This window comes from Ursus arctos, unplaced genomic scaffold, assembly GCF_023065955.2.
Source record: "Ursus arctos isolate Adak ecotype North America unplaced genomic scaffold, UrsArc2.0 scaffold_30, whole genome shotgun sequence".
NCBI lineage: Eukaryota > Metazoa > Chordata > Mammalia > Carnivora > Ursidae > Ursus > Ursus arctos.
Genome location: NW_026622986.1, coordinates 26,005,348 through 26,019,809, shown reverse-complemented (window position 1 = coordinate 26,019,809; position 14,462 = coordinate 26,005,348). Strand labels below are relative to the sequence as shown.

Below are 14,462 nucleotides of genomic sequence, written 5' to 3'. Positions count from 1 at the left end.
CTCCTATCAGTGAACTAATAAACAGGTAAGTGCTTTCAGCTTCCAAAGGGATTTTAAAAAATAGTTTAACAATTCCCTGGAAGATCTTAACTCTTTTATGCCTTTCCAGATAGTAATCCTGGTTTTTGTTCTGTGGGAATTGGCCACGTGAAAGTAAAGTTAGCTATTCTATTTTCTCAGAATCCTCTACTCCTAAAAAGCTCACCAAGTCCTTCTCAAACTAACACTTTTCCAAAATTCCTCTTTTTCCATTATACCTTTCACAATTAAAAGGACAGCTGATAGTAAATGCCACCCTGCCCTATTTAAATCTTTAAGCTCTGTGACTGTTCATTCATTACTTCCCAAAATAAAATCCCTTATGTCGTAAATAAGGTAATAAATTATATATTTTTTCAGTGTTAGTCCTGCTTAAGTATGCTTTTCTGTCTTTTCTACCCCTCTATGCATGCAAGGCTGCAAGGGAATGGAGTGCTAAATGCTATGCCAATCACATTAAAGGTATTAACCACAAAATAAAACATTTTAATGAAACTAAAGAGCAAATTTATGTATTAAAATTTAAGCCAGATATATATTTTTAAACTTTTCTGAAAGTCAACTAGAAAATAAACTTAGATCCTCCCTTTGAAAACTGAATTTTTGTCCTCAAGAGTGATGATTATTTTTACCAACAGTTAATGAGTGAACCATTTTTTAAAAACTATGTTTTTTTCTTAAACAATAAAACCTTGCTTACATTTTCAAGGTCTCTTAAATCACACATTTAAGTATCTTACTAGCAGTTAATGATCATCAAGTTAGTAAACATCCAGTCATTATTACAAGTAATAATAATGCAGAAACACATTTTGTTACTGAGGGGGAAGAAAAGAAATTCTTAAAGGTTTTTATCTCATAATAAATCAGCTTTATAAAAGAAATGTTCAGCTTTTTTTTTTCTCTTTAAAATCTAAAGAATTTAACTGTTGGAACCTATTAATTTTATCTTGTTCAAAAACGCCTAGAAAAAGAAGGAATGTGAAAGAATACTGCTACCGTTCAATTAAAAGAATACAAAAGATTCTCTTCATTGAAACAATGAAGCAGATGATGATTCAAAAAATATGAAAAATAAAAGACTGGAATCAGTTACTCTGAAATCGACAACCAGATGCCCTGGAGACTTTTTCACAATGTTGCCGCTCCCAGTGCAACAGCGCCGTCAAGTGGTACAACGTGCTAACAGGCTTCAAAGACTAAGAGGAAAAGCTGTTGAAGAATCAGGGGGAAGCGCTTCATTCTCTCAGCAGTTTCTGTTTGTATTAATCGAAATCTAAAAAGATTCTGATCATCCATCTGTAAAAACCTGGCAATCCATATGGATTCCAAGTCATAAAAACCAATACTGCGTTCGAATGTACCAGAACAAGGAACTGAGAGATTTGTAGGTACTTGACACTCAAAGTTAGTTTAGGTGAGGGGGGCCTTCTGAGACGCTAGGCCCAATCTCTAGCTTGATCTAGGTGGTGGATACATACATATACCTAATTTGTGAACATTTTATATGAAATTTCAATTATAAGTGTTAGTTATATTACAAATTAATTATAAAATGATATGAAATATCGGAGGGAATTTCTAATAGATTTCATTTCTGCGGAGCCCTTCAACAGGCTGAAATAAAATGCCAGGCTTCTAAGACTTTTTTTTGAACCAACTATTTACTTAATGAAGGAAAAACACACTAAAAGTAAAAACAGTTTCAGATCAAACCTTTAAGAACTGTACAGGTGAAAAAAAATTGTACAGATGGATATCAAATTTTAAAACTTTTATGCTACAAATGATACCAAGAAAGTGAAAAGACAACTCACAGAACGGGAGAAGATATTTGCAAATAATATTTGATAAGACACAGGAACAAAGAACAAATAAAGAACTCTTAAAACTCAGTAATAAATAACATAATTAAAAAGGGGGTAAAGGACTTAAAGACATTTCTCCAAAGAAGACATATGAACAGCCAATAAGCATATGAAAAAATGCTTAAAACCATCAGCCATTAGGAAAATGGAAATCAAAACTCACAGAAAGATACCACTTCCGACTAAGGTGGCTACAAGCAAAAAAGGGACAATAACAAGTGTTTTGAGGATATGGAGAAATTGGAGCCCTCATACACTGCTGATGGGAATGTAATATAGTGCAGCCACTATGAAAAAGTTTGGCAATTACTGAAAACATTAAAGAGTTACCACAGGACATAGCAATTTCACTCCTAGACATATACCGAAGAGAAATGAAAACATACCCACACATAAACCTGTACACAAGCAGTCATGTCAGCATTACTCCTAGCAGCTAAACAGTGGAAACAATCCTACTGTCCATCAACTGATAAATGGGTAACAAAATTGGTGTGGAATATTATTCAGCCTTAAAAAGGAAGAAATTCTAATACATGCTAGAACATGGATGAATCTTGAAAACATTATATTAAATGAAAGATGCTAGGTACAAAGGCACATCTTGTATAATTTCATTTATATGAAACACTCAGAATAGGCAAACCCACAGCAACTGAAAGCAGGTTAGAAAAGGTGGGCAGAGAAAGTATGGGATTGACTACTAACAGACAGAAGGTTCCTTTGGGCAGGACAAAAATGTTTTAAAATTTGATCACAGTGATGGTGCATATATTTAGAACACTGAATGGTATACGTCAAATGTGTGAATTGTATAGTACGTGAACTACATGTCTTTAAAGCTGTTTTTTTTTTTTTAAATAAAAGATCTATAGAGAACCTTAAGAGTTATCCAGTTTAGTGCTTACTAAACCAAAATATACGGACTAGGTAAGACAGCCAAATTCTCTACCAGACACTAGTTAAATACATTTAGGGATCCCTTGCCTTTCAAAAGTTCATGTTATACCACTCTACTTTCGCTTAAGACCTACAGTTGTACCTGTTTTTGCTACGTGGAAGAAATCCAGAGAGGATTTTTCACTTTTATAAAAAAGGTGAAAAGCAAATACAGTGTTCAGTGTTGGTTTTGCAGCAAAGCAGTTGCAGAGGCGGTGAACACCAGGAACCACAAGAGTGGCTCCATCCCCAAGAACTAGACTCAACAGCTCAGCATCAAATCGCCATAGCTTTCAGCTGCGTCTGTGAGCATCAGTGCCTTACCTAGATTTATTTTTGGATTCTGTCACCAAGTTGTGTCCCAAGGTATCAGAAAAGCCTAAGAGAGGTTTTTTCTTTTGGGGGGGGAGGTCTGGTTACATTCAAAGACTTTTCCATATAAATTTATGGTAATTACTGCTTTACTCCATTTCAGCTTTAAAAAGGTTTCATAGGAACACTCTACCTTTGGATGGTGGGGGAACCTGTATACAGCTGACCCCTGAATATAAAACTGAACTGTGCAGGTCCACTTAAATGTGGATTTTTTTCCCAATAAATACAGTACAATACTATAAATGTTATTTTTCTCTTTCTTACGATTTTCTAACATTTTCTTTTCTCTACCTTATTTTAAGAATATAGTATATAACACATTTAACACACAAAATATGTGTTAATCAACTGTTTATATTATCAGTAAGGCTTCTGATCAACAGTAGGCTTTTAGTTAAGTTCTGGGGTACTCAAAAGTTACACATGAATTTTTGCGCAGAAGGTTCGTGTCTCTAAGCCCCATGTTGTTCAAGAGTCCACTGTATATATAAAACCTTTAGGCCCTCACAGTCATAGGCACTCAAACAACAAATAATTCATTCTGATTTTGGTAGCACATTATTTGGTCAGCTCAGGCAGGATGGACTGAATGAAGGAGGGAATCCTGGCTATACAGACGCTCGAAAGGATTCATGTCCTTTGGGGAGGTTGGGGGAGAGAAAATGCCACACAAAAAGAAAGATGGACCTTACTAAAGGGGTCCCACAGAGTCTAGGTGGGCATGGCAGACAGTAAGGCTAGAAAAGAGCAAAAGCTAAAAGAAGGTGTTAAGAATCTCCTTGCCCCTCTCTTCCAAAGTGTCCCAGCTTGTCCCTAAGTCCAGAGGGCTCAAATAACTGGCTACTCCTAATACCCTAATAACTGGCCACCCAGGAGAATATTCTAGCATGCTCACTCTAGACCCAACCTGCTTTGTTCCTTCTTCCTCCCGCTACCCTTGAAGGCGATCAGTCATCTCTCTCATTCAAGATGAAATGAATAAAATAAAAAAAAAGATGGAGAAGTGTTTTGAGTCTATGAGAGAAGAAAGGGAAGAGGAGAAGAAAGGGAATGAAAAATAGAATGAGAGGAGACTTAATTGCACTTGACTATTATCTTTTTACTTCGGACTCCCCAGGGACCAAGCTGTAATCCTCAGGATAAGCTAAATATTGCAGGTAAGGTAGAAAGATGCCTGGGGGTTAAGGACAACAACAATAAAAGCCCTTCAAAATTAAAGGCTCTTCAATCAATAAAAATATACAGTCAACCAGGAGACATCAACCTAGTCCTAGACTCTAATAAACCATTTTAAAGATGTGTAAACAGAGTCCTTGCCTTTCTGAATCACTCAGAAACATAAAAAAGACGAAGTTTTAGCTAAACACTGAAATCATTAGAAGAGACTATAGAGTACATTTTACACTAGAAAAGCAGACAAATGAGTCATCTGTTCTTACATAAATTAGAGATTTTTCTATAACTCAGCTCATCTGAAATGTGTATACAATAAGGAAATGCGAGTGAAGAGTTAAGTCAATGCCACTTGTAAATTCCATTGAACAGACTGCCCTCTATCAGCCAAATCATACTTAATACCTATTTTATTGTTTTCAGTAAGATAACTTACTAGAGAAATAAAAATTTAATGACCCCAAACAAATCCCTATGAGCGTATCTGAAGCAAAGGCAACAGCGCTAGCTGAGCGCTCCATGTGCTTCTATACGTTTTCCGAGTGTTCTTGTTGTCTTCTTAGGCTTTGGGCTGAGTGAAAATGATGTGTCGCTTTTTGTCCAAGGTACCTAGGAACGAGATGAGTTCACACACTGTCCTCTCATGCCATGGCAATCCTGGAAGCTATGGCAATGATATAAGATGAAGTTTGTAAACTTCATTTTTCTGAGTAAACTCAAATGTTGCATAAGGTTTGAAGGGAGCTACCAAATCAATCCAGATTGGATGCAAGATAAATTACAGCAGAAACCACAGATGAAAAGTGAATAGAGAGCTAATCCAAACAGGGCAGATTTTCAAACTTTATTTATTAATATTATTAACCACAATTAATTTAAAAAATAGAGAAGGTGCCTGGCTGGCTCAGATAACTCTTGGTCACAGGGTCATGAGTTCAAGCACCATACCGGGCACAAGAAAGAAAAGAAAAGAAAAGAAAAGAAAAGAAAAGAAAAGAAAAGAAAAGAAGAGGAGAGGAGAGGAGAGGAGAGGAGAGGAGAGGAGAGGAGAGGAGAGGAGAGGAGAGGAGAGAGGAGGAGAGGAGAGGAGAGAAGAGAAGAGAAGAGGAGAGGAGAGGAAGAAAGGAAGAAAGAAAAGAAAGAAAAGACAAGAAAAAAGAAAGAAAGAAAAGAGGAAGAAAAGGAAAAATTCCTTAAAAGACACCAAAATTTACCAGAAAAATACTGCCACAAAATATATGAAAATTCTGGCCAAACATTTTGCCATGATTTTAAAAATACAAAATGAACCCTGAAAGACGAAACGGGGAAGGGAACACAGGGGAGAACACAGTTTGAAAATGCTAAGAGGCAGAGGATTAAAAAAAGACACTGAAAAAAGTGATCAGTGAGAATAGGTAGCTAGAAATAAGCAAAGGATTTCAATATGTGCATAACTGGGGGCGCCTGGGTGGCACAGCAGTTAATCGTCTGCCTTCGGCTCAGGGCGTGATCCCGGTGTTACCGGATCGAGTCCCACATCGGGCTCTTCCGCTGTGAGCCTGCTTCTTCCTCTCCCACTCCCCCTGCTTATGTTCCCTCTCTCGCTGGCTGTCTCTCTCTGTCGAATAAATAAATAAAATCTTTAAAAAAAAAAAAATGTGCATAACTGAAGTACCTAAAAAAGAACACCAAAAGAAGAGAACAGAACAATTATCTAAACACTTAAAGATGAAAATCAGGAAAACTTCCTGAAGTATTCAATATGAACACTGAAAGGGCATGGAGGATGACCCATGGAGAACGATCACCACCACCAAGGCGTCTCCATCCTAGTAGAGCCACTGGATTTACTAGAGAAAGAGTTATTTGGGCAGCCACATGAATGACCAAGTCAACCACAGAGGAGAAAAGGAAAAAAGGCAGGCTGGCCTCCAGTTTCTCCATAGTAATACCAAATGCTGGACGAAACTGGGGTAACACTTTCAAGGTATTTAAGGGAAAAGGTATGAACCATGGATTCTACAAACAGCTAAGGTGTCCTTCAAGAAACAAATCCGCAGACACATCACTCTGAATGTCCAAGAGCTCAAGGGATATTTTTTCCTAAGAACTCTTCCTGAGGAAATTATTAGAAGATGAATTTCAGCAAACTAAGAGATAACTGAGGAAACCAGAGAAACAGGGCTGCCGGGAAGCATGGAGTATTTTAAACTGTAGAACTAAGATAAAACAAATGACAAATTAGGATATGCTATCAGCATGGAGACAGAAACAAGCAGAGGGCGGTGGAAAAGAAGATGGGAAGTCAGGTAAGTTTGCTGCTTGCCTGCCTGTAGCACTGTGAGTGAAGTAACACTGAAAACTGACAAACCAAATGACACAAGTATAAGCACACTTAACACTGAAAAAGGAAAATGTTAAGGAAGATAACATCACAGACCAACACCAGGTGGGTAAGGAGAGGAAGAAGAAAGGAAGAGAACACAAGCTAATTTCATCATCAATTGCAGTAGGAACAACAAAGATTGTCTAAATAAATAACCATGAAGTAAACCTACAATTACGAAGGTTAACTACTAAAATAAAAATACAAACCTTCCTCCAATCAGAAAATACATATACCCACATATGTATGGCAAATAAAACAACACAAATTACATAATGAAAGACTTTAAAAAAATTAAACCAAAAAGACAAGTAATATAACAGAACCTGGACCATCATATTTGTCTTATCAAAAATGTAAATAAACCAACTTAATGATAAGAAACATTTTCACAACAGATGTCAAAGTAAAATTCAATTCCAGAATATACAAGAGACTCAATTAAAATAAAGTGATTCTGGAAGACTGACTATAGAAGGTCAAAAACGTACTAGAAAAAGAAATTAGAAATTGTAATCAGATAAGGTAGTATCAGGCCAAAAAAGCATTAAGACAAAGAATGACACTTTACAGTGATTCAAGGTTCAATCCACAGTGAGGTATAAGTTTTATATTCATACCAAATAACACAACAGAAACCTTCGAAAAGCTGAAATCATAGTAGTCATTAGCAAAACACACATCAACTGTAGTCTTTAATTCACCTCCCTTAGTCCAGAACCACCAGCACAGAAAAAGAAGTCAAGAAAATGGACGAATTTAATAAAAGTTACTTAGTACTGTAAACTTCCCTGATCAATACATTTAACTCTGTACGATAAAAACAAAGAATATAACCTTAAAAAAAAAAATGCTTGTGGGAGGGTGCCTGGGTGACTTAGTCAGTTAAGTGTCTGACTCTTGGTTTCGGCTCAGGCCATGATCTCATGGGTTGTGGGACGGAGCCCCGCACTGGGTTCCCTGCTCAGCACAGAGTCTGCTTTAAGATTCTCCCCCTCTGCTCCACCCGGCCCCCATGTGCTCTCTCTCTCTCTCTCTCTCTCTAAAATAAATAAATAAATCTTAAAAAAAAAAAAAATGCTTGTGGGATGTTCACAAAAACTGACTATATAATAGGCCATAAAGAAAATTTCAAAAAATGCCAAAAAGAATAGACTGTATTTTCTATTCATAGTGCAGTAAAAATACGAATTATTAACCAAGTCAGACATCAAAATAAAACAAAACAGGTCCCACTACCTGGAAGTTTCAAACCTCTCTCAGATACCTCCTTAGGGAACAAAATGGAAATACAAACTAAAATTGGAGAATTTTGAAAAAACATAAAAATAGAAATCACCACATGCCTGATCTACAAGATACAGCTAAGACCATTCTCAGAGGACGATACGTTAAATGCCAAAAAAGTAACAAAATGAACAAAAGAAACCAAGAGAGAAAAAATTGGTAAAGACCAAAAGCCAAAAATGAGTAAAAAAAAATAGTAAAACAGTAGAATAAATTATAATTTGGAAGCTGGTTTTTTGGGGGTGGTTGTTGGCAGGAAAAACGAAAATGGATAAACCGCTAGCCGACATGCTCAAGAGGAGAAAAAAGAAAAGGGAAGTACAAACACAGTGTTGTCTGTAATGGCAAAGACTGGAATGTCCAAAATGGTTAAATACAGTACATCCATAAATAGAAACATTGCAGCTTTAAAAGAACAAGGGAAATCTTTATATATTGATATAAAAGCTCCCCAAGATTTATTATTAATGAAAACAGTAAGGTTCAGAATGATAGGTACAGTAAGTTACCCTTGTATAAAAAACAGGAAATATAAGAATATAATTTATAATTACATTTTCTTGTACAAGAAAAAGAAACTCAGAAGGATATACAAGAATCAAGACAGTGGTTTCCAAATGGAAAAAGTGGAAATTGGGTATAAGAAGACAAGGATAGAAAGGATACTTTTCAGCACACAATGTCTGATACTTCTGGGTTTTGAGCCTTATAAACGTATTATACTTATTTTTTAAAATGAAATTTTAGATTTGCATATGACCAACATTAATTCATCAAATATCTTCAAGTACTTACCAGAACTATACTTGGTGTTGAAAATGTAAAAAATGAAAAGATCCAGAACTCTTTTTTATTTTTTAAGTAATCTCTACACCTAATGTGGGGCTTGAACTTACAATCCAAGATCAAAAGTCACATGCTCTACCCACTGAGCCAGCCAGGTCCTCCAAGAACTCCCTTTTAAAGAGCCTATACTTTTTACAGTTTGGTAAGGATACAGGTGGCAAAGCAACATTGGGATATGTGCCTGATTCTTCTTACGAAAACAGTATGTTGAAAGTGCTGTAAGAGCACCTATATGTACATAATAGAAATGAGGATGGCTGTTCAGGGAAGACGGCTCCTAGGCTAAGATTTAAAGAGTGAGCCAGAGATCTTCAGTGGAAAAATAAAGAATATCCTAGACAGATTAGAAAACAGAGGCTTGGAAGTAGAGAGAGCAAAGGGTATTCAAGAAATCATTACAGATCAGGATTTGGCAAGAAGAAGAGTGGCTAGAATTCTGACCAAAGCTGAAACGGGGCTAGATAAGAGAAGGCATTAAATACCATGTTATGTAATTGTATCACCTTCTACCTGTCCGATATTATGCTGAGTGCTGGAGATAAAGAAGTAACATGGCCTCCTTCCTGCAGCTTAGTCTAGAGGACAACATCCAGGGAAACAAGCAAGCAGTTTTTGCAACACTTTTCCTGTTTCTAGCTCTGCACATACTCAGCTGCCTCCACCAGAATGCTCTTTCCACATTCCCTTTCCCCACCATCCCTTGCCTAGCTAATTCCTTTTTTAAGACTCACATTAAATGACCCCTATTCCAGGCAGCCTTCTCGGACTCCCCAAGCTAAACCAACCAGTTCCACTTGCTATATACTTCAAAGCATGCTGTGATTCTTCTTGGTAACTGCACTTAGAAGTCTCTGTCTTTCTTCTTTTCTAAACTGTAAGCTGTGTGAAAACAAGAGCCTATCTGTCCTGTTCACCACTATATCTCTAGCACTAATCACAGAATACAGTAGACTCTTAATGAATCAGTTAATAAATAAATAAATTTTAGAACATACTTTAATCTTTCCTGATCACTCGGGTGTATTATAAAAAACCTATGATTGTATTTATACTTTTCAGGTATACAAGACTACATATAGGTCTCTTCCTCATGACTCTAGCATGCTATATACTTCAAGTACTTGTCTCTTTACTTCTTCCTTCTTCTCTCAAACCACATATTGTCACTTCCTACTACCTTTAAGTCTATATTTCTAGCAGATTTCGAGTATATCTAATGTGCAGCTATTTGCTGAGCTAAGCAGATAAACTGAGTTACAAAGGATACAACCAGCAAAGACAAAATAATATGTAGTTTGTGAGGACCTTCTTCGGGGGGGGGGGGCAGTTGAGGGGAGGGTGTGGTGGAATAGGACAGAATAGGGATGTAGGGAGACACGATGCTCTTTTATAAGCAAACTATTTAAACACCACTGCATGGTTTCTTTTGTACACAAAGCCTTTTATTTTTGCTAACTTTGGATTATTCTACGTTATATTAAGTTTAAATAATTGTTAATACTTGTTTCTTCATTCAAATAAAGAGTTGAAAAAATCTGAAAACAAATATTCCATTGTATAAGAAAAGAATCACTTGAAAAAAATCAGTCCAAGATACTGAGGAAAAAGTATCTGAAATTTCATCAGAGGCATGCACTTTTTCCCACCTACAAATACATAAAGTGGGGTGTGTCTCACAGTTAAGGCCTTAACAATAACTGGCGATATTTTTTCTTTCTTAGTTTTACATAAAATAATGGTGCACCTCATAACTGATGGCACCTTAGATTTGATGAAATGCATATTATAAATATTCATGTTCATGATGTTCTCAACTAGACAATGCTTAATTGTTATCATTAATACATTTCATCTCTCTTACCCCACTAAGATGAAAAACCTAATGCTCGTATTAATGATGCTGGCAGGAGGTAAAAACCACTATAAAAGAAAAAAAAGTAGCAATTTGGTTTCGCTGAGAAATCTTACATCAAAAGATTATAGGCCTCCACCAATGAACGGACCTAATGAAAACTTTGCTTAAGAAACCTTTAGTGAAATCCTTCAGAAACCTTACTTTCTGGGGAAAGTATCTACGTTAGCTATGTTGTATGTAATTGTCATAATAGTTAACAAAATTGTTTAATTATTCATTGTTGGATAAACAGAATGGCATCTCCTCCAGGTTCCTAAAGTCAAGAGTCTGAGTGGTCCTCCACATTTCAGGACCATTAATTTAGTGTAATTTACAGCATTATAATTCTCTAAAAGCATTATGCAACTAAATATGCTTTTTGAATTACTAGCAACATAATCACTAATGTAACTTTCAATTCTAAACTATCATAATTACAAATACGTGGAACTTTTCATTTAAATACAGCTGTAAAAATTAGATACACTCAATTAGTCTGATCTTTATACAAAATAAAAACTCTCCAAAAACCTTATATACCTTTTGTCATTTTTTTCTCCTCAGAGGCAAAAATGTAAACCAACTGCTTCTAGAAACGATTAAGTTATTACTATTCTTAAGTTACTATTATTCTCAAACATTTTCTCTTCAAATAATAGGTAAGCATCAGAAGAAGTATTTCCACTAGAGCTAACAAACAAAAAGAACGGAAATCAACAAGAAACAAGGTCTAGAAAATATGCTAAAAATAACAATGTCTACTGACAAGATATTTTTAGAGATAATTGAATAAGAACATTTATCTTACAATCATCACTACAGAGTAAAAAACACTAACAAATTACTTTTTATTTTTTAGTACCTACCTTTGTCTGGGAACTATAAAGAGTGCCCGTACCAACTTCTTCCTATTCGCTTTTGTATTCATGTTCATGCAAAAATCCATTGCTGCCTGAAGGAGAAAAAGCAAACTTTTTTCCTTAAAAAAAATGTCAATTTAGCTAATGAAAGCAGAAACCATGCATGCTACAAAGGACTTCTACTTGTTCCTAAACATTTCAAAATGGTTTTAGAACACTAGTACTGTAAGCATATGCCAAACTAAAAGATCACTAAAGCTTAAAGTCTTCTTTCCTTTTAGATCTCAAAATGCATGTCTCATAAACTTTTTTACTTGCAACCTAGTGTTAGAAACAGAAACCCAAGTGGGTGGACTGAAGACCTGCCATGAATTGTTTGGCAAATGATTACATGAAATGGCAATTAATGCCTTTGAGCTCACTGAAGTCAAGTAAATCAACAGTAATATCAGGACAATATTCTGGCAGAATTAGAAAGTAGCAAGAATAGTTACCAGGAACCAAGAAAATTATTAATGCTTATAAGGATAATCAAAAAAGAACAAAGATAAACTAGAAATGAGAGAAAGGCATATATTATTCTCAGAAACATATAAAAATAAGTGCCTCAGCATTGACTAAAAAGGTTTAGTTTAGTGTCAACAATCAGATTTGACAACTTTTAAAGAAACCACATCACAGGACTGCAATAAATACCCACAACTGTTATCTAGTGCAGCAATCTACCACTCTATACCGCAGTAACAGAGAAGTGTTCAATATTCCATCACTATATATCTGACATATAAGCATGAAAAAAAAGCTGGGGAGGTATGTGTTCTAGGAAGCCTCTGGAAAGCAAAACTACGAGTAACTGGTATTTTTAAAACATAGGCATGTATATTTTAAAATGTTAAAGATTTTCAGTGTAGTTGGTTTAAGAAAAATAAGTTATACTTTAAAAAGGAATAAACTACCTTAAAATATACTTTTGAGGATTTCAAATATTGTCCTTTCATCGGTTCACATGTAATGTAATGATTATTTTATCATTAATCCCAATCCTTAATCTGGTAATTATGAGATGCACATAAAGGATCCACGGAGTTCCCAAATCCATTAAGGATTTCTACTCTTCACCACAGACTGAATGCACTGAAACACCTCCCATTTAGTTAAATCTTTTGAAGAAATGGCACAACACTGATTAAGTTCAAACCCGGGACACTAACTCAACATTGCAAGTATTCACCAAGATTAAAATTTTACATCAATATTAGTCAAGAGAGTAAAATCAATTTAATATTTTCTTCTGCTTGTAAGGAGAGTATAATAAATGTTATTAATGCTTACATTTCATAACATTAAAGCTTATCATAGCTAATCAAAATCACAGAGAAAGGAAAAAATACAATAAATTTTCCTGTAATCAATTCACCCATATGTAACACTGAAAAATTCTGGACCTAATAAATAGAAACCCCAAAGTCATGTACTCAGAAAATAAAATAGGATAGCACTGGAAAACTTACACAAACACACACTCCCTCAAATCAACATTTTTGAAAATATTAAGAAACATTTTAAATGACCAATAACGGTTTAAAAACATGAAAAATAAAATGTATTTCAGTAACAACTTTAGAACACTGTCCTTTAAAATACATAAGTACTTTGCATATTCTACCTAAAAAAATTTATAAAGACAGAGAACGCAATAATCACTTCACCTAACACAATAATCAAAGGTCAGTTAGGTGGGGGAAAAAAACTACAATGTTCAAAACTCTCCACAGATTAGGAGTCCGTAAAGCATGTCAATGCCTAACACATAATACAGGTTCAATAAGAACATAGAATAAATAAATAAAAGACAACATGAGTAGAAAAACTGTCAGAATTACTAAATTTCAGAAAATTAAAAAGAAAAAAAGCTTCATATGTGTATTAATTCTTAGATTTAACCAGTCCTGTCCTTTTGGGAGAAATGGAAGCAAAAGGAGTCTCCCTGGTGGTATCTATCTGCCTGAGGAACAACTGCTGATTGACAACTGAATAAGCAGTATTCTGAAAGCTTGTTTCAAAACATTTTAGGTCAATGAAAGACAGTTCAACAATCATTTCTTATTTTACTAACTAAATATACATTCTTATGATTATCAAATGTATGTAGAAATAAACATTAAAATAATAATAAATAAATAAACAAACATTACCATGAATGACATTACTCACAGAAGTTACCTAAAAGAAATCTTCACTCTGGTTTCTATATTGTTACATAATTACTGAATTCAAAGAATTCTTAGATTTTTCTGTTTCCCAAGTACTTTTCCTTCTTAAGCCATTTCGACCTTTGTGAATGTATACGGAAGAAATTTTTTCATGAGGACGCTGACTCCCCAGAGGAACCCACTGGGGTCCAACAGGGAAGAGTGGCCCATCTGACGCTCAGAGGGTTAACTCAGAATTACTATACAGTCATTACTGGCAATTGCTCTTAATACTGAGCGGGGTGCTACAGGATACTTTCCAATGCAGACTCCTAACAATAATGCTACTATATACAAAACTGATGAGCTTCTTCTCACTTCAATTTTCATGATAGTACCCAAAACGGGGTATGAGGATGGAGTAGGCATGTCAAGGTATCTCTCTGTATCCTCTGTTTATGTCACGTGAATGAATATATGAAAATTTGGCAGGGGAAAGATTCAATCATATTTCAAACTTACTAAGTTTTTGAAAACCATACATTGACCTAATCACTCCAAGAAGTAAGACAATTTGGAAACAGAGTTTCAAGCCTACTTGATTACATGAATAGTTACTGA

General features: G+C 35.2%; 1 protein-coding gene across 3 annotated transcripts in view; it reads right to left on the bottom strand.

The window, feature by feature from the left end:
• Positions 1-14,462, bottom strand: part of UPF2 (UPF2 regulator of nonsense mediated mRNA decay) — a 105,483-nt gene that overhangs the window by 54,304 nt on the left and 36,717 nt on the right. For all 3 annotated transcript variants that reach the window (XM_044392083.3, XM_044392084.3, XM_026478637.3), the window contains exon 8: positions 11,656-11,741. In XM_044392083.3, coding sequence (XP_044248018.1) covers positions 11,656-11,741 — 86 coding nt within the window. The remainder of the gene's footprint in view (positions 1-11,655; positions 11,742-14,462) is intronic.